This window comes from Liolophura sinensis, chromosome 10 (assembly GCF_032854445.1).
Source record: "Liolophura sinensis isolate JHLJ2023 chromosome 10, CUHK_Ljap_v2, whole genome shotgun sequence".
Classification (NCBI taxonomy): Eukaryota; Metazoa; Mollusca; class Polyplacophora; order Chitonida; family Chitonidae; genus Liolophura; species Liolophura sinensis.
The window spans coordinates 24900767-24926285 of NC_088304.1; the positions used below are offsets into that span (position 1 = coordinate 24900767).

At 37.3% G+C, this 25519-nt stretch overlaps 1 protein-coding gene across 6 annotated transcripts in view; it reads right to left on the reverse strand.

The window, feature by feature from the left end:
- Positions 1–25519, reverse strand: part of LOC135476839 (protein phosphatase Slingshot homolog 1-like) — a 78295-nt gene that overhangs the window by 10021 nt on the left and 42755 nt on the right. For 3 of the 6 annotated variants that reach the window (XM_064756976.1, XM_064756977.1, XM_064756975.1), the window contains 12 exons: positions 13636–13716; positions 9698–9789; positions 8449–8513; positions 7182–7429; positions 6187–6321; positions 5375–5428; positions 4362–4455; positions 3653–3828; positions 2679–2825; positions 2260–2320; positions 856–995; positions 365–552 (listed from right to left, as the gene is read on the reverse strand). In XM_064756976.1, the coding sequence (XP_064613046.1) occupies positions 365–552; positions 856–995; positions 2260–2320; positions 2679–2825; positions 3653–3828; positions 4362–4455; positions 5375–5428; positions 6187–6321; positions 7182–7429; positions 8449–8513; positions 9698–9789; positions 13636–13716 (1481 nt within the window). The remainder of the gene's footprint in view (positions 1–364; positions 553–855; positions 996–2259; positions 2321–2678; positions 2826–3652; positions 3829–4361; positions 4456–5374; positions 5429–6186; positions 6322–7181; positions 7430–8448; positions 8514–9697; positions 9790–13635; positions 13717–25519) is intronic. The other 3 variants (XM_064756979.1, XM_064756980.1, XM_064756978.1) reach the window with 1 other exon arrangement.

Below are 25519 nucleotides of genomic sequence, written 5' to 3' on the forward strand. Positions count from 1 at the left end.
TAGATTTGCCTGCAAATATGTACATTTGTTTTACGGCAAATACACTATGTTTCTTTTCTCTTCAAAATTTTGTTTTTCCAAACAAAGCAAAAAATACACCCTTGAGGCCCAGGTCCTTCACCTAATCATAGCACAAATGGGTGTGTGGCCAATTATCCTCCATGATGGTGACAATAGGAGACCTGAGGACGGGCTACACAAAAGGTCCAAGTGGCAGAAGAACATATCGTTTTCCAGTCTTTATGAGCACAAAAACACAGATAGTTGTGGCGTAATAAGAGAAAGAACAAAAAAGTGCATAGCTTTGGACTGTTTGGTTACAGGCAGGAAGGAGTTTTATGAGTTGCCCATTCTGCTGCCATACCTAGTCCCTTCTGCATGAGTATGCTGGCTGCAATGTCGTCTTCTGGGGCCCAAGAGTGGGGGCGAGGCAGGTGGAGATTTGCTCCTAAAAAAATCCCCTCCCCTGTGGTGTCTCTTAGGTCTTCCAGCAGGTCCTCTGGGTCCTGTAAGTTTGTCTCCGATTTTGACTTGAAGATGTACCGCTGTCGACTGGAAGAAACAAGGTACATTCATGTAACAACAGAAGAGTAACCCGTTCACAAAAGTTCTTTATTCAAAAACTGAGTATTTTCGCTTAATAAACTTTTAACCGAATGAGAGTAGAAAATAAGCATGTACAGTGTACTGGTATGAATCCGTGTGTCCTTAAAAATAAAAAAATTAGCCTTCACACATCAATATTATGGCAAATGAGCTAAAATTTCGCCAATAAATAAGCTGTACATTCCAGCCAAGTCTGAGGGTACTGTGGGTTTTTTTTGGTGCAATTTAAGGTCATTTTATACCACTCACCTTGCGTTTAAAATTCCCTGATAAGTCTCCAGCTGCTTCATGAAAGACTTGTTAGGTTTAATACAGCTTCGCTTCTGTTTCACGTAATCATAGGTTTCATCTAACGACCAGCCCAGGTCCTTCATTATAAACGCTATCACCTGCAACAATTAAAGGAGAAGAAAACCTTAAAACAATGACACTATAGGCTGAAAAGAGCACATTTTTTTTCTATCTGGTGGTGCCTGCTGCATAATTCTGTCATTTTTCCTCGCCATACACGTAAAGCCTGAAAACGGCAAAGCTGGCATAAATCGTTGAATCCATCTCACCTTCCATCTTTAACACTGGGGGTAATTTATGCTGTGGGTGTGTTGCCTTTCAGCCAATGAGAGTCGTTAAAACCGCCCGCTTGTTCGTGTAAACTCAGAACCTACGTCCAACATTCCAGTTTCCCAATCCTCAAACAGAAAATGAACTCTACTGTTCGCTACCTTCTGGGAAGAAGAGTTCTACCGGAAATGTACGAACTGCACTGCGGCGGTTTCTGACGGCAATTCTCCTCCTAACACAGAAGACTTCAAGACTAGTTCTTGGGCAAAATGGAGTCGCCCACAGCGGATTTTGGCGCTGACTTTATTTATAATTTATCAACTTGAAGTACATATTAGAATTTTTTTTTATGGCATGCACCTGCGAGGAAAAGCATACACCTTTCAATGGTATTTGATTGATATTTAAATTTCTCCTTTCTTGTCCTTTAATTATTTATTTACTTGATTGGGCTTTAACGCTGTACTCAAGAATACTCATATAAAATGGCAGCTGGCATTACAGTGGCAACCCTTCGCACCTACTACCGAAAATTAAACCAGGAAGGGTAAGACTGGCACTTTCTCAGAGAGAGGCTCCCCGTGGGCCACTTTGCTGTGCTAGCCCGTTACCCACTGGACCACAGAACATTTAGAGCAGGAGTATTAGCACATACACATGATGCATCCTGGTGGTCTCCGATAGCAACTGTGTGCTTTTCCTCCCTTAACAGCGACTCAATCAACTATTTCTTGTGTAAGTAATATGTTAATAATTCGGCCACATCACATCGTTGAAAAGGCAGGAACGTACATTAGACTGAACAGCTTGGACCCAAATTTCTGTAGGTGGAAAAGGTTCCTCACTCGTCCTGACTTCCTGTTTTGAATGCATGTATTCATTTATATGGTGTTTGCGCCGTACTCAAGAATATTTCACTTGTACAATGGGGGTTAGCATAATGGTGGAAGGAAAACTGAGCATAGTCCAGTGGAAACCCATGACCATCCCTGCAGATTGCCAACAGGCCTTCCCATGTAGTTACCGGCAAATTAATTCAAGGAACTACAAAAAGTGTCTTCAGTGAGACTGACCAGGAAATGGCAGACTTACAGTTGATGCTGAACGGCTCACGCCCATTTTACAGTGAACGAGAACTTTGCTTCCAGCTTTTCTGTGAAATAAAAACAAAACCTTTCCAATGATTACCTAATTTCAGCAGGTACATTCAAGTACACATAATGTCATGTTAAGTTTTTATGATGAGTTCCCCAAAACTACCAGCAAAATGTGTCATCTTGGCAGAGGCCTCTGTTTCGTTTACTCCATGAATCTGGCCAGTACAGTTTATGACATTTTTTGCCAGATGTATACTTTCTCTCTTTTGTTTCCTTTGAAAGACTTAAAAAAAAAAGATCATAAACAAAAGACCAGCAACAAAACATAAACACTCTCTAAGTGTTTATCATCGCAAGATTGCAGAACTGATTTAAATTTAACATTAAAATTTGTCAACTTTGTAACCAACCTACCTGGCTTTGCTAATAAATTTGTAAGTTTTCTCCCAGTATTTGAGCAAATCGGTCTCCTCTACATCGTATTCTCTGATATTCATGTAAGTAAACATTCCCGGGAAGAAATTGTCGATTTCCCGGGTCACATTTAATATATATCTTATCCTGCAACAGAATCAAAATAGAAGTTAGCAATAGGAGGACAGCTTCTTTCTAAAAATGCTGAATGTTATAAAACCTTACATTCAAATTTATATGCATATGATGAATATACTGATGCACAACAATACATTTAGACTATGATGTCATTCAACCTACACATCAGTAAACTGTAATTATACAACAGAGAGTGTGACAGATAATAGAGAGTGGGATAGACAATAGAGAGTGGGACAGACAATAGAGAGTGGGACAGACAATAGAGAGTGGGGTAGACAATACAGAGTGGGATAGACAACAGTGAGTGTGACAGACAATAGAGAATGGGATAGATAATACAGAGTGGGAGAGACAATAGAGAGTGGGATAGACAATAGAGAGTGGGAGAGACAATAGAGAGTGGGATAGACAATACAGAGTGTGACAGACAATAGAGAGTACGACAGACAATAGAGAGAGTGACAGACAACAGACACTGTGATAGACCACAGAGAGTGGGACAGACAATTCAGAGTGGGATAGACAATACAGAGTGGGACATACAACAGAGAGTGGGATAGACAACAGAGAGTGGGATAAACAATATAGGGTCTGATGACTATACAGAGTGGGATAGACAACAGAGAGGGAGACAGGCAACAGAGAGTGGGACAGACAACAGCGAGTAAGATAGACAACAGAGGGTGGGATAGACAACAGAGAGTGGAATAGACAACAGAGACTGGGACTGACAAACCCTTCTGAAATTTAAACACTGTTACTCTATTTGCTTGATTCTGAGCTTTCTATTAATAGAAATTTTCATGAATGATGAAAAATTCTAAACTTCTCACCCATTATCCTGGAGTTCCTCTAAATTGGAGGCGTTCCACTCGGAGCCCAGGTAGAGGAAGTCAAAGACACTGGTGGGGGCGTCCATCTGTCCCATAATGACCAGCATCTCCTCGTCTACATAACTCTTGTGTTCCTGGAGGCTCATTCCAAACATCTCCTCCAGCTTCACCCGCAGCTGAAACAACAACAACAAACAGAATAGTTAACGGATCTCTCTTCTAAAGTCACTCTTAAAATGCAACTTTACACCAAGTGAGATGTCATAAGGGCTATATGGTATTGTTTGTCTTCTCAAAGTAACAGATGTTTAAAGTTAAATCTTATATATCCCCTTTAGTATAGTGTATCAAAAGTACGGCATCTCACATAAAGTTTCATTTTATAATAAATAACAATAATTATTTAGTTATTTACTTGATCGGTGTTTTATGCCTTACTCAAGAATATTTTACTTATACAACAGCAGTCAGCATTATGGTGGGAGGAAAGCGGGCTGTGGAACCTTCGTCCATCCGCAGTTATAATTAATACAAAGATAGGAACATGCACTGGGAGACATCTCCCTAACAGCCTTTCTATCAATTCGTACTGAACACAGCTCTTGTAATATTTACTGATGTGAATTTGAAAAATAATTACGGAAATAGGCTAATAACCCGCTGAAACCTAATCATGTTGCTTAACACGGAACTATCCGTCGATACTTACAAATTTGCTTGTGACCTCTTCCAGGTCCACGGTCATCATCACCTCCCTCAAGGCAGCTTTAATTTTCATCTTCAAGGCAGCTTGTTCAGAGTCCCTGAAAACAATGATGTTTATTTTCCCATAAGGCTACACCAATTTAACTTTGTGTTTTACAGGCAGAATAAATCTTTTTTCAATGTTATTAGGGGTATAAAAATAAAACTGAAAAATCATCAAATTTGAGCATCAGCAAACACGTCCAAGGCAGATTTATTTGACTGGAAAGCCTTGAAAAACAGAAAGATCCGACGCAATAAAGTGGATTTTCAATTTTACTCTTTTTCCATTTTAGTGTTGACTCATTTGCAAAAAAAAAAAAAAAAAAAAAAAATTGGTGTAGTCAATTGGTGTTATCGAAATAAGACTTCTACAATTCATCTTCAATGATTTCAGCTGCTGTGTATTTTGCAGAATTTTGAGTGAGTGAGTGAGTGCTTGGGGTTTAACACTGTACTCAACAATTTTTCAGTCATATAACGAAGAAGGAATCCTTACAGTGCATGTAATGTACCTCATTGTTGTAGGACAGATTGCCGCAATTTTTTCGGACCTACCGCTCCCGAAGTGGACGCTCTACCAACTGGTGCAGAATTTTGAGAGCACTTTCCTAAAAGTTACTTACAAGATCCGTGCTTCACTAAGTGACTTACTGTAAACCTCCTGACTGAAAGCCACTGGTGAAGCAGCAAAAAGGGCTGTTTGTTTTCATAACATGTAGGCTTACAAACAGTAGTCAAATTGAATGCATATCTTAGCCTCTTTGTGTAAAACCACCAATCTATGGCAAGAGCATGACCAACTTGTCCATGTTTAGGAAACTGCTATTAGCTTTAGTTGGTGGAATGTTTCATTCTTGTGTATTATGGAGACACTGGATTGAAATCAAAGATCTGATGTAACTTCTGAGCAAGTTATCTCCCCTGGTCATGCCCATCAGTATGTAATACAAAACTGTAGTTATGACTCCTACTCACTCGTCCAGAACTGATGTGACCTCCCTGAATGTCATGATGTCTTCCCTTAAGTGCCTGGAGAGAAAAGAAGAAGAAAAACTATTTAGTGACGTCACACTAACTATCATCCAGTATACACACATCCATCTAAACCCAAAACCTTTACACTAATAATACCAGACATGTAATAGCCACTCATGTTCCCAAAATCCGTTGTGCTCTTGTGACAAAGTTTCAATTTCTCAGGAATTTTGTGATAAAAAATCTTCAATATTATTATCTCTTCAAGCATCAACAGTTAATTTATAAAAATTTTTAATAAAAGAACAATATTCTTCAGTCTGTATTTTCACTGCAAGTTTTGATAAATGATCTTTGATGCAATATGTTAAAACACAAAGAAGTAAGCTTTGGATATTAATGTGACAGATTTAATTCTCAAGTCTTTTTCATTTGGACAAAAACTTCAAACATGAAAATTCAAAATGTATTAATTTTCTACCCTACTAGATTATTTTCACAAATTTTTTCACTGTGTTTCTAATTTCTGATAAACATCTCTGATACAATCTCTTCGTGCTTGTATTGTTGAAAATTCCTTCCAATATATATATGTAGACTAGTAATTACAGATACACTGTTTTGGTTATTCATGACATTTTGGACAAAAAACTTCACAATAAATGAAATGTCTTAAAGTAATGAATGAAAAAAATCCTGCAAAGTCAGTGTTTCCATTTTCACCATATTTAGACAAAAAAGACAGAACGTCCTTGGATATCATTTCTTCACACATAAGGATTCAGCCATTGAAAACTTTATGTCACACTCACCATTCCGTAATACAATGCTGGTCAGAGCTGATGCGAGCCTGGTAGTAACCCACCCACGTATGAGTGAGTCCGTGTGCAAAATAAAAATTGGATGTAGCCACGGCAACGACTTTGTGAAGGCTTTGTAAGGCAGACCTACAACAACAACAACAACAAATGACCTTACTCCACTGCTCAATGATGTTTGGAAGACTTTAAGAGTTAAACAATACTTAAATAATGACATTACTCTATATGTTCTAATTTTTGGGACAGATATTATTATTGCTGAAAGCAAAGGATTACATTTATCTCCCAGTTTTTTGCAAAAGTAAAAATTTGAATATGTTGTTCATTAGATCGACTAACCAAGTGATAAAGAAAAAACTAAATATTCCTGCTACAATTACCTGTATACTGGCTAAAAAGTGCAGACCAGGTGTCCCAAAAATTAGAAGAAACTGGGTACTACAACCACTAAAGGCAAGAATGGATAGTGAAAACTACTTCATACTCAATGTTTTAAAGCCTCACAACACAGTTCTTTTTCATTTTGCTTTTCAGTTTCATATTCAGATGCTTCGTTGTAAGTCTAAAATCTAAATATAATGAAAGGCATCGTCAATCCGTGTGCCTCTCTATCAATCGATATTCTCCCATAAAGTTTATCTGATCGACTTCGTACGTGCCCTCTGTATGCCGAGGACTCAAAGAAGCGCAGTGTCAAGCATTACAAAATCTTGTGTATGCCAATGACGACTTCACAAATCATTTCTATGGACACCGCCTTTGATATGCAGTGTTTGTACACAAAACCTAGATCACATCTCCAAAAGAGTTCAGTGACAATTTCAACGTGCACTGCCTTTAACTTGAGGGTTTGTACCCAACATCTGCATTCCTAAAATCTCCAAAATGGCTTAGGGACTCTTAAAAAAAAGTTTCTCACCAGTATTTTTTATGGACATTGAACTATTTATTTAAAATGTAATAAAACCTTTCCTTCGGTTACTCACCACATGGCTTGGACGGACACAGGTTTGAAGAGATGATGCGTTTCCTCGTAGTTGATGCTGAAGCCTCCGTCCCCGTCCAACTTGATTTTGGTATTTGCCCAGATGGGTAGCACCAGGCCTATTGTTGCCTTGTCGTTGTTGCAGTCGATGCCCAGAATGAGGCATTCCTCGGTATCCTGGCGACCGACGCACGACACAACGGCCATGTAACGGTTCCTCTGTGGAAAGGCACTTTCTAGTTTCACGGCCTATCGTAAATGAGAAAACAGATATGTATGGCTTATCAGATATCAAAAGACAAGAGAATCTCGACAAGATTTCATGGTAGGCCTACATATATTTAGAAGTGTTTTAGTTCACATAAAACCTTCTACAGCACTGCTTCTTTCTTGTCTGCATACATGTACATGAGAAAGAGGGAAGGTTTGCCAGCAACCTGAGGATGGTCGTGGGTTTTCCCTTGACTCTGCCCGGTTTCCTCCCACCATAATGCCGGTCGTCGTCGTATAAGTGAAATGTTCATAAAAATACATAAATAAATAAATAAATGTACCTGACAAAAATATCTAAATACTACTACTTCTTCACTTCAGACATAAATATGTCCACATTGGCTAAACCACACAGGGCCAAATACATGGGCATTTTCATGTCCCTTAGAGCTGAATTTGTCATGCTAGCAATCTACCTGTAAAGTAGTACCCAAACTCCTACAAACTACTGAATTTCACTCACTGTTTGGTCAACTTAAAGCTAAACTTTAAGCTAGATACAGTGCATATTGTGAAATACCTAAAGACAAAATGGCCAAACCATACTATAAACAGGATGGACAAAAATGTGAATAGTATACATAATACAGCAATACGTAACTGCTACATTTTACTCTTGTTTCTATAAGAAAATATTACCTCTGAAAAAATACAGCAATTGAATTTTAAATCACGTAGAAAACTTGATTTGTCCATCATAAAAAGCATATTGTGCTTCTACTCCTTTATATCAAACACCAAGGGCCGAATCCACAAAGCCAGGTCAAAATTTGAAATATGATTATAGAGCTTATATCGGGGCTCGATAAATTAAGATTTGCCCAACTGATAAACTTAACTGGACAAATGTGTCAACAATTTGCTTTCCATTACAGCAGAATATGTGTTGTGAGGTGGTTTTCAATTTAGACCTAAAGTCAGAAACGGCTCTATGGAATCGTCACCCCGGGCACCAAAGCTACACTTCCTATCATTCTGAGATCTGTGTCACTTACCACTTTGAGTGTATCTTGAGGGCGGAGTAGATGAAGCATGGACTGTAGATGGCGCTGTATGTCCCCTGAAATACCCACAGCAAACGTGTCAATCCAACTCAGACACACCATTATTTTCATCAGCAAAACTTTCTAGTCGATGGGGAATAAAAATTGCTACCAAAGTTGTCTTGAAACGACCATGGCCACAAAACTTCTTTGTGTACGAGTTGAGGTGATGCACAGTCCCTGAATGGGGTTGGGTTGTACATGTGTGCATGTCACAAAACTTAACTGAGTTTTGAGTTGAGGTAAAAAAAAAACAGCTATATGGGATGAGGCCATAAAGCCCTTCTTCAATGCAGGTTGAGGTCTCAAAGTTGCCTTGTGGTAAGCCTTCTTGCCGTCAAATTGCATTCATAATCAACTTCCAAGATTCAGCAAACTAATTGAATGAAATTTTCTGTGATAAAACCCAGGTGACGTTTTAATACCAGCTGTACTGATCGTACAGTTACCACGGACAATACTTGTATCAGAGAAACATACCGGAGTGTTTAACTACATGTGCCTGCTAGTCTACACAAGAAAAGTACTTCAAAAATACACTGTAATGCCTAATACTTTGATCCATCTTTATAATGGTAGACCTTGAAGAAAGCTCAGCCAACAAAAACTACCACATGATGAGCTGTGTCTGCCAGAGTTTGTGGAGTCTTTTGTCAGAGGATTACTGGCTTGGAAGTTTGTTGATGCTGTAGATTTTACTGGATAATTTCTTGAACAATGATCAGTGGTGGCTGATATGGTCTAAGAAATCCCTATTAGCGGTGCTGTGTTTTTAGGGTTTATAAAACCACAATAACTCTGTTTATGTCAGCCACAAACAGGCACCTACTGGAAATGTGAGTTTTCAGCCGTTCTTCATGTATTGCCATTTAAAATACATGAATATGCATGAGTAAAGAAAAATGGCCCCTGGTTTAATATTAAAACATTGACAGTCTAAATATTTTAACAAGAACTGTTTCTAAACTTGGCTTATGATTTGACTGTGTTATATGATTGGGGCTTCCTGAGTATATGGGAAAAAAGTGCACCATTCTTTGCACAGAATGCTGTAGACAAATTTTAGTCATATCCTTGCAAAAAAATGAAACAGAAGATAAGTCTGTCACACAAAAAAGATGCAAGACACTCAGGATGTCAGTCATAAAATTTTGTCTCATCCTAAATTCGCGACAACTTCGTGAAAATGATCATTACTCACCCCCATGAGATTTGCTTGTGACTTTCCGCGTACATTCACTTTGGGGTAAGATGAGTGCTGTCCCTTTGACAGCAAAGTAACTCTCACTGAAACTAAATGGAAATACAAGAAATCAGCATTTCAGACTAACAGCCCAGACACGTCAAACATGTTTCAGTTTATCTTAATAGTATTTCAGACTGGCCCATGTAAATTTTCTGTTCGAGTGCAAAAACATCAATTTCACTTAAATATTCAGAAATCATACCTGTACTATTCACACTTAAATGTTAACTAATACAGTCAGTTTTTGCAAGAAAAGAGAAAGAAGAAAGAGTAAAGAACAGAACAGATCAGAAACATCAATATGATTGTTCAAGTACAAAGGAAATATTCAGTTCATTTGAAACACACTCGTAGAAGTTCTATGTAAAATCTAAGAGCTTGATTATACAAAAATAGAAAATACAGGTAGATATATCATGTGACTCCAAACTTGTCACCTGGTAAAGGTCATGCAGGAAGAGTTCAAGCATTATATCGAGAAAAAAAAAAGAGAAAAAAAAGCTACCTGTAAGTAAACTTTTAATATCTAGAACAACATTTTATAGATCTTTCAACATGCATTAAACTGTATCTGCATGATTTTAGGCCAACAATATTTAATCAACATTGTTCAAAGAAGGAGCATTAACTTTACATATTACTCATCTAGCTGCATTCAGGTGGGATAGAAAAACGATATCCATATGTACATTCAATCCCACATTCCTCAGGTGAGTTTTACAATTAAACATATCAGTACCAAATTATACAGCTGAGCTGATAACTGAATGCTGTGAGAGAGTTAATAACTTGGCTCCTGCTAATATTACAGTCTACATCTAATTAAACATGCAGAGGACAAGGGATGTAACAGAAATCATTTCATCAGTTTCTCCTTTTTTTTCTCTCCACAAAGTCATCGCCATGGATTTATACATTCAGTTTATTGCACACATATTTCCATTTCTGACTACACTTATTACAAAGTTCGCTACAAAATTCATACTTTGAAAATAAATTTTTTTAAAATTGTTTTCTTCAATCTGAGAAATCATAAAAATAACGTGCCAACTTAGAGAAATCTCTTTTTTAGCAGGTAAGAAGTGTACAGAGGTACTGTCAACTGCTTAAGAGATCCTCTGCTGATAACTCTTCAGAAACGGAGGTGAAAAGATGAAAAATTAGCATGTGTTTGAGTACATTATACACAACGGCAAATCTTCCAACTATTCACATTATTTAAGAAGTTATAGTATCATTTACATGGCAAACCAAACAGTCTGCCATGGACAAAATACTATTTGGTGAAGGACATCACCCTTGTCCTGCTGCTTATTTCCAGGCGCTTGTCACACATTCTAGAACATTCCCTTTCACGGGAACAAGCCCACACATTATACTTGTCACACATTCCAGAACATTCCCTTTCATGGCAACATGCCCACACATTATACTTGTCACACATTCTAGAACATTCCCTTTCACGGGAACATGCCCACACATTATACTTGTCACACATTCCAGAACATTCCCTTTCACGGCAACATGCCCACACATTATACTTGTCACACATTCTAGAACATTCCCTTTCACGGGAACAGGCGCACACATTATACTTGTCACATTCCAGAACATTCCCTTTCACGGCAACATGCCCACATATTATACCTGAGAAATATTAACTCTGCAAAATGTTTATTATATACTGAGCAAAATCCTAAACGAAAGAACAACGTGCAAAAAAACAAAGTCGGGAATGTGAGAGATTTTATGGTATATTTGCTGTGTGAGGTGACAACTACATGTGGGATACATTTGCAATATACGCTTTAATATGGCACGGACAGCTTATCCACACCCATTACCAAAACTGCCTTTATGAAACAACATCGTTTTAATGTCAACAGGGATAATTTCTCTAACATACACACAACCTTTGTGCACATTAGAATGACATCCGTGGACTTGGTATTTGTGTGCTGGTGTAATGTCGTATCAAGGTATTAACCTCCCTGTGACTGTTCACTTCAATATTAGCATATCCTAAACTAGTAAGGCATTCGTGTACGACGACGCAAAAAACTGACGTATCACTACGACAGTCTGACCTCCTAATGCATACATTTTAAGCTTAATAACAAACTTCAGAAGTTCATAGCAAATTTTGTGCCGAATAAAAAAAAAGTCATGCAACAGTTGAAGCAACAAAATGCAGGAATAGTAACACAAAATGCAGCAATGGTAAAACAACAAAATGCAGCAATGGTACAACAACAAAATACAAAGTCAAATCAACATGCACAGAATGTATTGAAGTACAATGAACAAGTACAATAAAGAAAATGTATGCATAAATGTAGCTGCAACACTGGACAATAATTCAGAGAGCTTATAAAGAGATAATGATTTCAACATACATACAGCTTCAGAGCCAGTTTTAAAGCAAATCAAGACTGTATTCCAGTACTTTATCCTATTTCTGCAGGAAGAGCTTAGTAGCATGCTAACCTCAAAGACTTAAGAGCATGACGGCAGAGAAAAGTAGAAAAAGGCATCAGTGCAAAAAAGGGCTACAAAAAGGTAACATTAAAGGTAACAAGAATCTTACAAATCGTTATATTACAGATTTTTTGGGGATTCACCTGAAACCATTTCTTTTTTAGTATTTTGGTTACACACCTGCTTTAAAGTTTGCAAAAGAAACATGAAACTCTCAGCGAAAAATGAACAACCAGTTCAGCTGTGACCCAAATTACCTGTGTCATTTTTTCAAATTGATTAACAGCAGCACACTAATTTCAATGGTTAAAAGTACTGAGATGAAAATTATCCAATCGGAGACATCCTATGTTACATCCTTACAAATATTAATTATTTGATGCTGAAGAATGTGTACAGATTAGTATATAAATGTGTATACACCAAGATCATTACATCAACAAATATAACAGGGAAAATCGACTAAACTACCATAATTTGGGTCCAAGCTGTGCACTGATACTTTTATTTGTGTGATAGCCTTCTTTTCACATTCTTGTTAATTATTAGCCGAAGGATGTGCCTCGTACCTGTTGGCAACCTTTCTCATACCTTAAAGCAGGACTGTAACGGCTTTCAAAATCACCTTGGAGAAAATAAAATTATATATACACAACAGCATGTGCTGTGAGTCTTGAACTTCACAATTCCTTAGTGAACAATTACCTTCCAATGGCCTGAAAACAGTCTTTGCATTTAAAAACCCTTTGGAAAATACTGAGACAACTTTTAAGTAAGAAACTAAATTCAAAATTCCGTGTTATTTTTTAATTTTATATTTCAAAGCAAACATGGTATATAACACTAATGTCGGCAATTATAGAAATTTCAAAGGCAAACACAGTTATTAAACAAGATAAATTACCTATCAAATGATGTATAAACTAGTTAAGAAGCGAACCCGAATTTTAGTACGATTTTTTAAAACATTTATCCATCTCCAAAAATGTTTTTGACAGCAGAGATAAATAAACATAACAAAGCCAGCAATACAGCACATGCAACATGCTTTGGACATGCGAGCAGCACCAACAATATTGTTGTCATGCAATTTGTTGACAGCTATCATTTGCAAGACTAATTTATGCATCAGGTTTCATACAGCAAGCAGCACATTAACACATAGGGCAAAGCTTACACCAAATTCACAGGTAAAAGTAATTTTCCTTGCTTTAACCTCACAAAAAATACTAACATGTCTCTACATCTTGTTACAGCTTTTCCTATGTTAGCCAATGTCCTTGCAAACTTTCAAACAAAACAAGATGGCTACTATTTACATGTACAGGTAACTCAAATTTGCATCTAATTCCCAATTTTTTAAACAATTTATGCAGCCAATAAGAACATATAAGACTCCTTATTTGATTTCTCACCACGGATTCAACTTGGAGACGAAGCGAATCGTGTTGAAGAATTTTCTAAGACGTTTTAGAGCCGATTTTGACCTGAAAGAGCTGAGATTCAAAACAAGAAAGGCAAACAAAGATTGAGATGATGGACACGATAAAAACTGAAACATAATGCAGGTCGAGAGCAACAACCACAAATTTGGCCACAATTAATAATACGAGAATATTTAAGAACAATGGCAGGGAAAATACATGTATCAAACTCTTGCTTGAGTGAGGAATAAAGTGTGTTTTCTATTTATCTTGCAAATCTAAAACTGGATGCGTGAATGCAACAGATATTGCACGTGGACATGTAGAGAATTTTAGCAATGAATCTACTGTCTATTACTGCCTATAAACTTGAAATCCCATTAACTGTAAGTCTAAACTAAGCTTTTAAATAATGCAGATGAGAGCAAACGTCATGTGTTTTGACTTTAAGATTACAGCAGATGATTTTTGAACATGGTGTAGTTATCATAATGAAAAGTATGACCATCAAACGTATATATAAAATGAGACTACTTTGTATCAAAACTAACAAACATGAAAAAACTAATAAAAGTGACGTAACCAAGACTAAATGCAAAAAGTTCAATACCCTTGTGGTACATCCATAATGTATACTAATGCTTCCATACAAACACTATATAGAGTTCAAGTCCAGCTCAAGCTGGCGTCCTCTCTGGCTGTAAGTGGGAAGGTCTGCCAGCAACTTGCAGACTGTCATGGGTTTCCCCCGGGCTCTGCCCGGTTTCCTCCCACCATAATGCTGGCAGCCGTTGTATAAGTGAAATATTCTTGAGTAAGGCATAAAAACATCAATCAAATAAATAAATAAATCAAACACTATATAGGTCATTATCTATCAGCTTTATTGTTCAATGTAGCATTTTCTACTTTCAATGCATGCCTGTATAGACTAGATGAAGGGCAATTCTGAATAACCATCAATTTTGTCCATGACTTACATGCCCATTTTTCCTGATTCTGAGAGTTCTGGTTGATTTTAGAAAGGTGTTTGGAGGTTTGTTTGGAACATGGGATGATATTCTACTGGACAACTGTAAGCTTCAGCACCAAAAATAATATTTCATGACATTTAAATGCCTCTAAAAATGCACTTTTGTGGGCGAAATGTTAGATCACTTAGGGTAATTAAACATGATGCATCAACCATAAAGTCCAAAGTTGGTGCATTTGTAGCGCATCTACCCTTAACCTTCATTTTTTTTTTGAACATTGTTATTGCATGATGATGTAGTTTACGCACCTATTACTGTATGTATCCAACCAATGTAGTTTTGTCCCCAAAAAGTCAACTTTAAAATGTGCATAAATTGCGCAGAAAGTTACTCTTTAATATGCCAAAAGGTTGAAGAATTAGGGTACGTGAAACTTTAATGCAAAGTACAACTATCAGAACAATTATTTACAGTCCAAAAAAAACACAAACAGAATGTGCTGGTCCTTAAGTCCAGAAAAATGTTCTGTATTATATCTGTTGTCACAAAAATGTACAAATAAATGAATGAAATAATGACTGTTTTTTTTTCCAATCAATATAATTAAAGGTGTCATATCTGGGTAGAAGCGACTTTAATTTTCAAGCATTTATTCATTCATTCTGGGAGGAAGTGGTTTGTGGATGAAAACCACTGTCCTTTGTCAGCTATCTGACAAACTTACGGATGTTTTGTGTTCTTGCTTGACATCCAGAAAGGCAAAAGTGGAAAAGACTGAAAACTTTTGTTTTTGTATTATCTTATATGAAACTAACCTTAGCAGTTTTAATACACTACAAATTTAGGGAAGCAATTCAAACCCATCTTGATCCTTACAATTTAACTTTTACTTTTCACTCCCACTTTTCTCATATGTGCATTTGTTTTCTTCTTTTGGTGGGTCTGAAGAGAACGTTTTTTATCACGTAGCTGACAGAGCAAATGCCAAAATACATGTATTTCATACCCTCATTTAAGATATATACTGCAAAGTACTTATTATTCGCTGGAATCTATTTTTAGATTCCAAAAATAATCTATACTTTTTCACTCCAAAAATATGTTAGCGGCATCTAAATCAAGGGAATACTCCAAAAAATCTAAAAACTGTTTAATTTTCCTTGTTATAATATGCCCGAAATTACTCAAGCACATCAAACAGAGTACAAGGGTGGCTTTAATCCTCCTTTGTTTCCTGATGTGTCGCTAATCCTCAAATCTGGATCAGAGATTGAAACAATGGAACACAGATTATCACTATGTAGGAAGATTACTATCGTATTTACAGTGAGCAGTATTCAAAGAGGTGTCACTTTTTTTTCGCACCTTTGATAAGTACTTTGAGTCAACTGTCAAAGTGATCTGTCACTTTCTGAGCTGTTCACTGCAAAACATATGAATGAATATTCATCCTTTTATCAAGCAACACGATTAGGATTGGATTGTTTTCGGTATTAATCATCCTCTGTTGGCGATCAAAAACCCATAACTTTGCTGTAGCTGTCAAATGGCCATTGCTTTGTTGTACACAATTCACACTTTGTTAGAAGCTCACTCATTGGTCCACAGGAGACACAGAGCCAATGGGATAGTGTGTATCAAAGTGATATTCATTGGAAGCCAGCATGTGATTGCATCTACTTTACACTCGCTTTACCGGCATAACAAAGATTGATCAAACTAAAGACAAATAAACTCTCACTTTGTTTTACTCCTGCTGAGCTGTATCACCAGACTTTGTATATATTTTAAGCCTAATTTTCCCTCCCTACTGTTAAAATTTAGCTGGCCTGACAGGCTTTCTTATGGCAGCTCCTGTCAGTCCAGTTTCACTTTATTAAATTTATTTATTTCACTGGTGTATTACCCTGTACTCAAGAATATTTCACTTATACAACGGCGGCTAGCATTATGGTGGGTGGAAACCGGGCTCTCAGTCAGAGCCTGGGGAAAACCCACGACCATCCGCAGGTTGCTAGCAGACCTTCCCACTTACAGCCGGAGAGGAAGCCAGCATGAGCTGGACTTGAACTCACAGCAACCGCATTACGCTGCGCTAACCAACTGAGCCCCCCCCCCCCCCCCCCATCACTTTATTAAAAAACCTACTACCACCTATACTGGAATTTTTTTCCCTTAAAATTATTTTTCATGATAAATAATTAACCACGAAAATTAAGTGCTTCACAGCGTATATATACATGTATGTATATATACATATACATATACACACACATATATACATACATACACACACACATATATACAATGAGAGAGATAGTTTGGCACTGGCGAAGTTTGATAAGTATGTCACTAGGCTGAGAGCAGAGACATTTCTAGGTGGGGCTAATACATATTATCTTGGTAATATATCCATTCATTTCAACAAGGGACCCATTAATTCACAGCCAGTTGGTTTCAAAGGTGTGCAAAAAAAGTCTTTTGACTACAGGTGAGAAGATTAAGGTGAAGACCTGTGAATATCAGGTGTGGCATAGATCTGCTCACACTCCTGAGGTCATGTGACATATGAAGTAGTACCTACTTTATAGCTAGGTACAAATCCACCCCAGAAAAAGCACCTGCATGTCAAGCATGTCTGATTACAGTATCTGCACAGCCCTGGCAGCAGGTGAAGTCCAAATGTATGTCCAAAGAGAGTATGATGTTAGATACTAATATTTGTTCGAAACATTTGCCCGAAAATGTTCATTTTTAAGGACAAAAAAAAGGTCATAAAGTATTACTTTCAGTGCTGAAACTGACATTTTCTTCCAATAAGGCATCATCTCACCTTCTGAACAAATTACATCTTTTTAAACCATCAAAACTCTCATAATGGAGCAGACTGAATAACAGAAATTTTAGGTCTAATACAGAGGAAAAGAGTGTAAAATGTACAGGATCATCTGAGATGAAACATAAAGTAAAACTTAAACTTAAGTCTGGTCTGTAAAAATTCACTTTCAAAAGCACGCGAATGCCTTAAAATGATAAGTTCTACCAAAAAATCAATCTGACTTCGCAGAAATCTCTTACAGGACACAGGAAAAGGAACTATCAATCAAAGATTATGTTTCTATGCTCAATGAAGAAGAAATTATGCCTCGGCATTTTGGTTAAAAAAAATCATTTTGGAGGTTTTTTTATATCTGTTAATTACCCCTCTATATTACGCATATTTTCAGAAATTTTTCTGACCTCCAAAAAGACCTATTTTTCGAGCCCAGAGAACCAAGTCGCTGCAGTGTGGGTAAGATGACATGTAAACACATACTACTTCTTCTGGCCAGCGTAACTCCCCCTACGTGCCCCTACACCTGTGGCCATTCGGTCTGTTCCCCACAGAGTTCTTTTTAAACAGGCATCATCGTTAAAATCAACCCTGAAATCTTCTTAAGTTCTGATTTGACTGCTGGAGCTGTAAGAAAACTGTACTTTGCAGCCAATTTTACCCCCCAAAGTAAAAGTTGAAAAATTTGTTTGTACTGTTATATGTTATTACACATGATAATCTGCATATTAAGGAATAAAACCACAGCGTTTTTCATGTGTCCCCCACAAGGTGACCCTACATGGTGACCCCCACAAGGTGGATGAAGTAATCAGATTTAAGGTCTATGCGTCACATGAAAACTGCTAAACTTCAGGTGAACTACTGACATGCTCACACAGCCCTGATTACGCCGTTCTGTTTGTTAATAACCTTCTTTAGAGAGCCTCATTATTCAGAACAATTAAAACTAAATTAGATTTTATTTGATATATATAGACCAGATTTTGGTTATCTCGGTCGTAAACCTATGTAACACCGAACATTGTTGACAGCATATTAATTAACTGTCTTCATACTTTGCGAACCACAAGCTTTAATTATCACCGAAGACTGAAGACATGCACAAATGGCATTAACCTGTCAGACCTTTAACTTTAAATTTAATTTCTGTTCTTAATTTTATAATCTGTGATATAAGTAGCATACCACATCTCTATACACACTACAGTGCTGACATAACAGTTTCTCCGCAGAGCTCTATTTTACTCTGTTCATTAGCCTTTCTATAAAAAAAAATTGTTCTAGCGGCTGCCTTAGGACATTGTTGTAATTAAGCTAAACACTAAGTTTGACCTGCTCGTTTTTATACAAATATTATATACGACGCAGAAACAATCTTTTTTACGCAGTCAGACATTTCATACGTGTACTTTAAATGCACATGACAAAAACGGTCCTAAGGCATATTTTTACAAGCCGATTAGAAATTTCTGAGCTTTTTGTCTCCGAAAACACTTATCAAATTCCATTCACGTACACTGTTTAATAAACAGCATTCCACATATCTTGAAAACTCTGAGGTTAAAGGTAATTAAAGGATAGTTAAGGAGCTCTGCTGCAAATTGTTAGATGAAAGCAGAACAATGTGCAGATTTAGGCGATGATTTCTGTTACTTTTTAGACTGCAAACACTGTATAATACCTGAACTTTCCAGCAAGTTTATAATTTAACATCTGCACCGTTAGCACAGTATTGTCTTCCTCTCTGGTCCCTCTCCTCTGGTACAGATTATACATTCTTACTTTGATGTCAGACAGCCTCCACGCAGCGAAAGTTCTTGTATCATAATTCCTGTGGTTTTTACACAATTACCAACCTGATGTCTATATTTCTTTTAACATGTGAATATGCTCTATAAGCCAAGCTGCCTGCTTGTCTGTTGATCAGCAGGTCACATTTCTTACATTGTATATAGATTTTACACAGGCCATTCGCAACAAAATCACTAAGTGAACGATGATAATGATATTTTCTGGGATGTATCTACTCTTCCAAATTCATGTACTCGTTTTTCTTTTGGGTTTTATCATTGCCTTCAACAGCATTTTCCTTTTATCAAATCAGGACAGCTTCGTTTTTCCCCAGGGTATAGTCTTGATGCCTACACGCTGAAAGTACTGCCTCATTAAAATGCCATACTGACATGACACCAGACATGATGCTTCACTCAGTCACAGTATACAGACACTCTGGTACCAATCAGCCAGTACTTAGCCTATTATTTCTATACCTTTACCCTGTCTGCAAACATTACATTACATTATTTCCATTGACAGTACTGCCAGATTATCTTTTCAGAAATGCCCCTAGCTTAACCTAACTAAGGCTTAAACTCTGCTTTCTCGGTTACAGGGGTAAATGCCCTCATTACAGCCTTATCTCTGGTGCACTGGCACTTTTTTTTGTCTACAGCAAAAATAAGTCTTTTTATAAGCCATTAAATTAACGTGATAATTATAATAATACAGTTCCAAGGTGTGGTTTATCTGTGACAGGCTTGAGGCGTTCTGCTGTACATTATACATCACTATGACTGATCACATGGTAAACAATGTCATAAACCATCATCCTTATAAACACTGTCTTCGGTAAGCCGTCTCAGTAAAACAGCACTAGATAAAACAATGGTGGAAATCCGCCCTGCATCAAGGAGGCACATTACATACACTCTAAAGACTCCTTCGTCGTCACAGGACTGAAAAAATTGTTAACTACGACGTTAAACCCCAAGCACTCACTCACTCTTCATAAACACACAGATAGCATCTATTAAAACAAATTACATATACCATTTCCATGATAAAGAAAACCAACTTCCAGGGTTACCATTAAAATAATAATAGAAAGATGTGCATTTATTCTTCCTTAAATTTTGATTTATATCTATATCTTTATAGGTTCTTAAATACATTACATGTTGAGGTTTGTTGTTGTTGTTGAATACAACTTTTAATAACAGTTCCATAAGTCATACACCAGGCTGATCAATGCACATGAATTTTTCTGATTCTTCCTTCATTAAAGATTTAAAGCTTAAATGTTCTCTACCACCAAGAGATAGAGTTGACAAAGGAATTGTTTCATTGTTTACTTGGCTCATTGTTTACTTGGCTCTTTGTTTACTGGCATACTCCAGCATTTAGTTGTCAAGAGAATCCTGGCTCCTGGCTGAAAAATAGCTTATGGTCAAAAATATCATCCGAGAGAAGATTGACTGTTTGTACTTGGAAAACTTGACTACTACACTGCCTTCATGGGCAAGGGAAACTAGATACCTTAATTCCTCAAGCTTTTCGCATATGAAAGAGCAACTTTCACTGAAATTTATGCACAGTTTTAATTTGATTTTGGAGACAAAGCTACATTTCTTGGATTGGTCAGTTTCAAAGCTTCGCAAAAAGTATAACTTTAGCAGAATAATTTATTTATTTATTTGATTGGTGTTTTATGCCGTACTCAAGAATATCTCACTTATACGACAGCGGCCAGCATTATGGTGGGTGGAAACCGGGCACAGCCCGGGGGAGACCCATGACAATCCGCAGGTTGCTGACAGACCTTCATCATGAATAAACACTTTACAAACATGCGCAAAAGGTTGAAGAATCACAGGAATTTAAATTCCAGTTTCCCCAAACCATGTTTACTAGTTTCACAATTCCAAGGTTTTACTGGTTTTAGCCAGCAAGGAATTATATCAGTACCTCAAAACTGGAAAACTACAATATTTTAGAATTTTTGTATTTTTTTGGCCCTCATGGAAATATGGCAGTAATATACAATGCAAAACCACTGGAATCACTGAAATCTGTTTATTATTCATACATCCCTGATCTTGCACTGAGGGACACGTTTTTTGAAAGACATCACTGGGCAAATGTTCAAATCAATTTGTTTCTCAAGTCAACAGCCAAAAAACAGCTAATCTTAATACCAACATGTGCCTTCTGCGTGAAAAGCCGTTCAAATAGCGCTGTCCACATGAGGCCTCAGGTAAGTATTACGTGAAAAGCCACGTCCAAACATGGCCGGCGGTCAAGCATGGTCAAGTGCAAGGCTCATGCCACTCATTGACCACCGTTTTGTAATGAGTAATACGAACATGTCACAGGCTCGGCAAACACTTCGCATGCAAAGGTAAACAAAGTGCAGCAGCGGAGGATCCTGAAGTTAGTCGTAAATCTGCAAACGGAACCCCCGAATCAACCGGTACACATGTGAGGCACAAAACACACACAAGAAACCTCGTTTATTCAAAGAGCTCCTTTAATCTGCCGGCAAGAGTTTTCGTTTACACTGAGACTTAAATGAGAGAGCTTAGGTTCAAGGGGAGCCAATTTGCTGGTAGCGACAAGAGATGACGCATAATTCAGTGCAAATATTATCCCGGTTCTCTGTTCATCAGACTGGGCTTTATCGTGCAAAGTCGAAAAACAACAACAACGCTCCACGTGAGCTTAAATCCTATAGATCCTTTATAATCATTGAATACACAGAGACCGGGAGCATGTATCTTCACAATCATAGCCGACAACAAGACCTGCTGAAAATGCGTTAATGTGACAGACCAATCAGAAATCCTTATCCAAAGACCGACACACAATGACACCTTTGACTCTGCCAACTGAAAAAATAGGGAGCGAATAAAAGGAGTGATGGGTTAACATCATCATAGATATATGTCTTTGGATCCATCCTTGCAACCTAAGCATATTTGATGGGAGACACAGTTAACAAAAAAAGATTCCTGGATTGCTTATTGCTCGCTTGGCAAATTTTTCAAAAAGAGAAAGAAAACATCCCATATTTTTGTTTGTCAAGCAGCAAGTTTTTACCCTTGATGTTTCTCGCAAGCTCACAAATATTATTTGAAAAAATGTTTGTTTTTGAGAATTTCTAGGTGTGTGCATCAATAATTCCACACAACTTTTAAACAAAACATGGAATTTCAAATTTAAAATCTGCAATAAGGCCAGTTATAATATCCTGATTTAGTGAAATTGTCTAACTTCCTTTGATACCTCAGAACAATTCTCTCCCAGGGCGGAAAAGAAATATCTGTCTCATGAGTTCAAAGATCTCTCTTTTAAAAGAAACATAATTTTTCTTTGAAACAGATAAACAAGCTCAAGGTAGACCTGTCTGTTTTCTTAACATGGGAAAGTACTGTTGTAAGACACTCCGTTACATGCTCAAAACAAGTACAGAACATGGGTTTTTGAGAATTCACAAGAGAGCACATTAAATCTGACAACCTTGATGCAAAAACTACATGAAAGCACCCTTATAATTCTGTAAAGTGAAAAACACTTTTATTTTTGAAAGATTAACAAGAAAAGCGAATTCTAAATCAACACAGCCTTAAAACGTCACTGCTGTGATGTTCTCTGTTGGATGCAATGATACCATCTCCTAGCCACAGACCGACAACATAAATTTCGGCATGTGGGCAATCATACATTTTTCAGTAACCAACTGACAAATTTTTCAATAACCAATTCCAACATTTTTCAACAACTAACTCCAATTTAATACCAGCTACTGTGTTTTATTCATATTGTTCCTCAATGCCAATTTACACCAAAAAAAATCACTCAGCATCAACTAACTGGCTTTTCTGTCTGTGTTTCATCTTCTACTGATGCAACCCTAGGGCTACATGAGCATGTTTATCATATGCCCAGTTTTTCTCAAATTTGAGAGACAAACACAAGTTTGCTCTGTTTAATGTTCACAAAAAACTGCCTGAAAATCTAGTAAAGGATGTCTGGGGGACCTAACTGGGATGCCGTTTCGAAGCCTTACTGCTACACCAGTAAAGGGTCACCTTGTTCACATGGCTCCAACAAATTTACAAAATATCAACACTCCAGGGAAGTCTTAAGTATACTATACAGGGTCTCCCCTTTTACTACATCAGGCCAGAAGCTATTCTATAAATACTGTATTACAGTAACCTACCCAGACTACACCAGATCTTTACAAAATATCAACACTCCAGAGAAGTCTTAAGTATACTATACAGGGTCTCCCTTTCACCACATCAGGCCAGAAGCTATTCTATAAATACTGTATTAGAGTAACCTACCCAGACTACACCAGTTCTTTACAAAATATCAACACTCCAGAGAAGTCTTAAGTATACTATACAGGGTCTCCCTTTTACTACATCAGGCCAGAAGCTATTCTATAAATACTGTATTTCGCCTAAAATTTGTAAAAATGCACTTTCAGAAGCACATGTAATTTTGTTGAAATGATACATTTGATGCAAACAATTTTTAGTACAAGACTGTGTCTCAGTCATATTGCCTAAAGCTCAAATTGCTTGAATATAATTAATTAATAATTAAAATAATATTTTCCAAAAGCATGATTGACTACAATTTATATCGACCTGCGTAACTGGATCTTGGATCTTTTTATAAAGAATGCATGAATTTTGCCTAGGTTTGGCCAACTAAGTAAATGGCACTTTGATCACTCTGCCTAGATCTGTATCACATATATACTGCAGATATTGTCTGCAGTAAAAAAAGATGACTGGTTTCTATATTGTCCTAAAGTTGACATTAAATATAAAAATAGAATCATTTAATCCTCAGTAGTTATCCTGAAGCCATTTCTGCACTCTGTCATGTCTAGTTTACACACATGCTGCAATCAGTATCAATATTAAAACATAACTTCCCATGAAATAATGCTTACCCCTTTCCAACATTTGTCTATCATATCCAAACCCAGCATAACTTTTGACAGGAAAAAAAATATTATCATGGCCTAGTTGTGCTGGATGTAACAGCCATGTTTGATTAAAACCATTAGATACTCACACAAATTGGGGTTATGTCAACTTAATAACGACCTGGAGTCAACAGAGGATAGGATATTATACTACAGTGAACCCACGGGAGGGGGTGGGGGTGGGGGGGATGGGGGGGGGGGGGGGGGGGATATGTTATGGTGGGCCTCCATAGTTAGACAGCACTTGATACAGCACTTGATACAGCCCTAGGCCCGGCATTTAAGGGACTTATAACATACTATTATATACTAGTCCCCAGTTACATGTACTGTCAATCTTCAGCCTTTTTGCGTGTTTGCAAGGTGTTTATTCGAGCATATTCTGGGGGAATTACTCATTATAGACTGATAAAATTATACTTTTTGAGAAGCCCTGAATTTGTCAAATCCAACTCAAGTAGTTTCGTCTCCAAAATCGAATTAAAACTGTGAATAAATAGCACTGATAGTTCCTCTTTCATACGCGAAAAGGTGGAAGGAGAGTATATGTACAAGCCTGGAAATAAGTAGCAGGATCGAATACCGTTTTGTCAGAGGTCAACTGTCATGTAAATGACGTTAATTTTTTTAATGAACAGGAATACTTGAATAGCTGAAAGATTTGCCATCATGTCCTGCACCAATTTTAAAATTATTTCCCAGCCTGATGCATCACGGCTAACTCCGTTTGAAATAAGAGGTTAAAAACTCCCTGGTTCAGATGTCTTGGCACGTTATGACCGGTTTGTTTCAGCAGGGTTAAGAATTTATGCTTTGAATCGCAATAATCGCAAGGCCAATTCACAAACCGCAAATGACACAAGCCAATAAAGAACTAAGCAAGTGTCTAAAGTAAGAAAATGGGACGGAATCATGCAAAGAGAAGACGTTGACAGTTTTCAATGATGTTGAAAGGCACAGGGTATGGTCTAAGTGACTGAGTGAAATCAGTATTCAAATTGAGTACCATGCCAGAATATAAGGTGTGGATGACAAAATGTGTATCTCTGTTGTGTTCTGACTGCAACAGTTTATATATCCAACGAGGCCATCTAATTCAACATGATGAATACATGAGCAAACAAAAATCTGGGGTGAAAGTGGAACCAATCGGGTTATACATTCCAACAGATGCCTGCATGGTGAGAGGCTACAGTGGAGCCAGCGCAAGCCCAGATATATTAGTTAAGGCGTCCCCATCACCAATACACGTGGCCTTATTTTATCAGTGGTGTCGAGTCA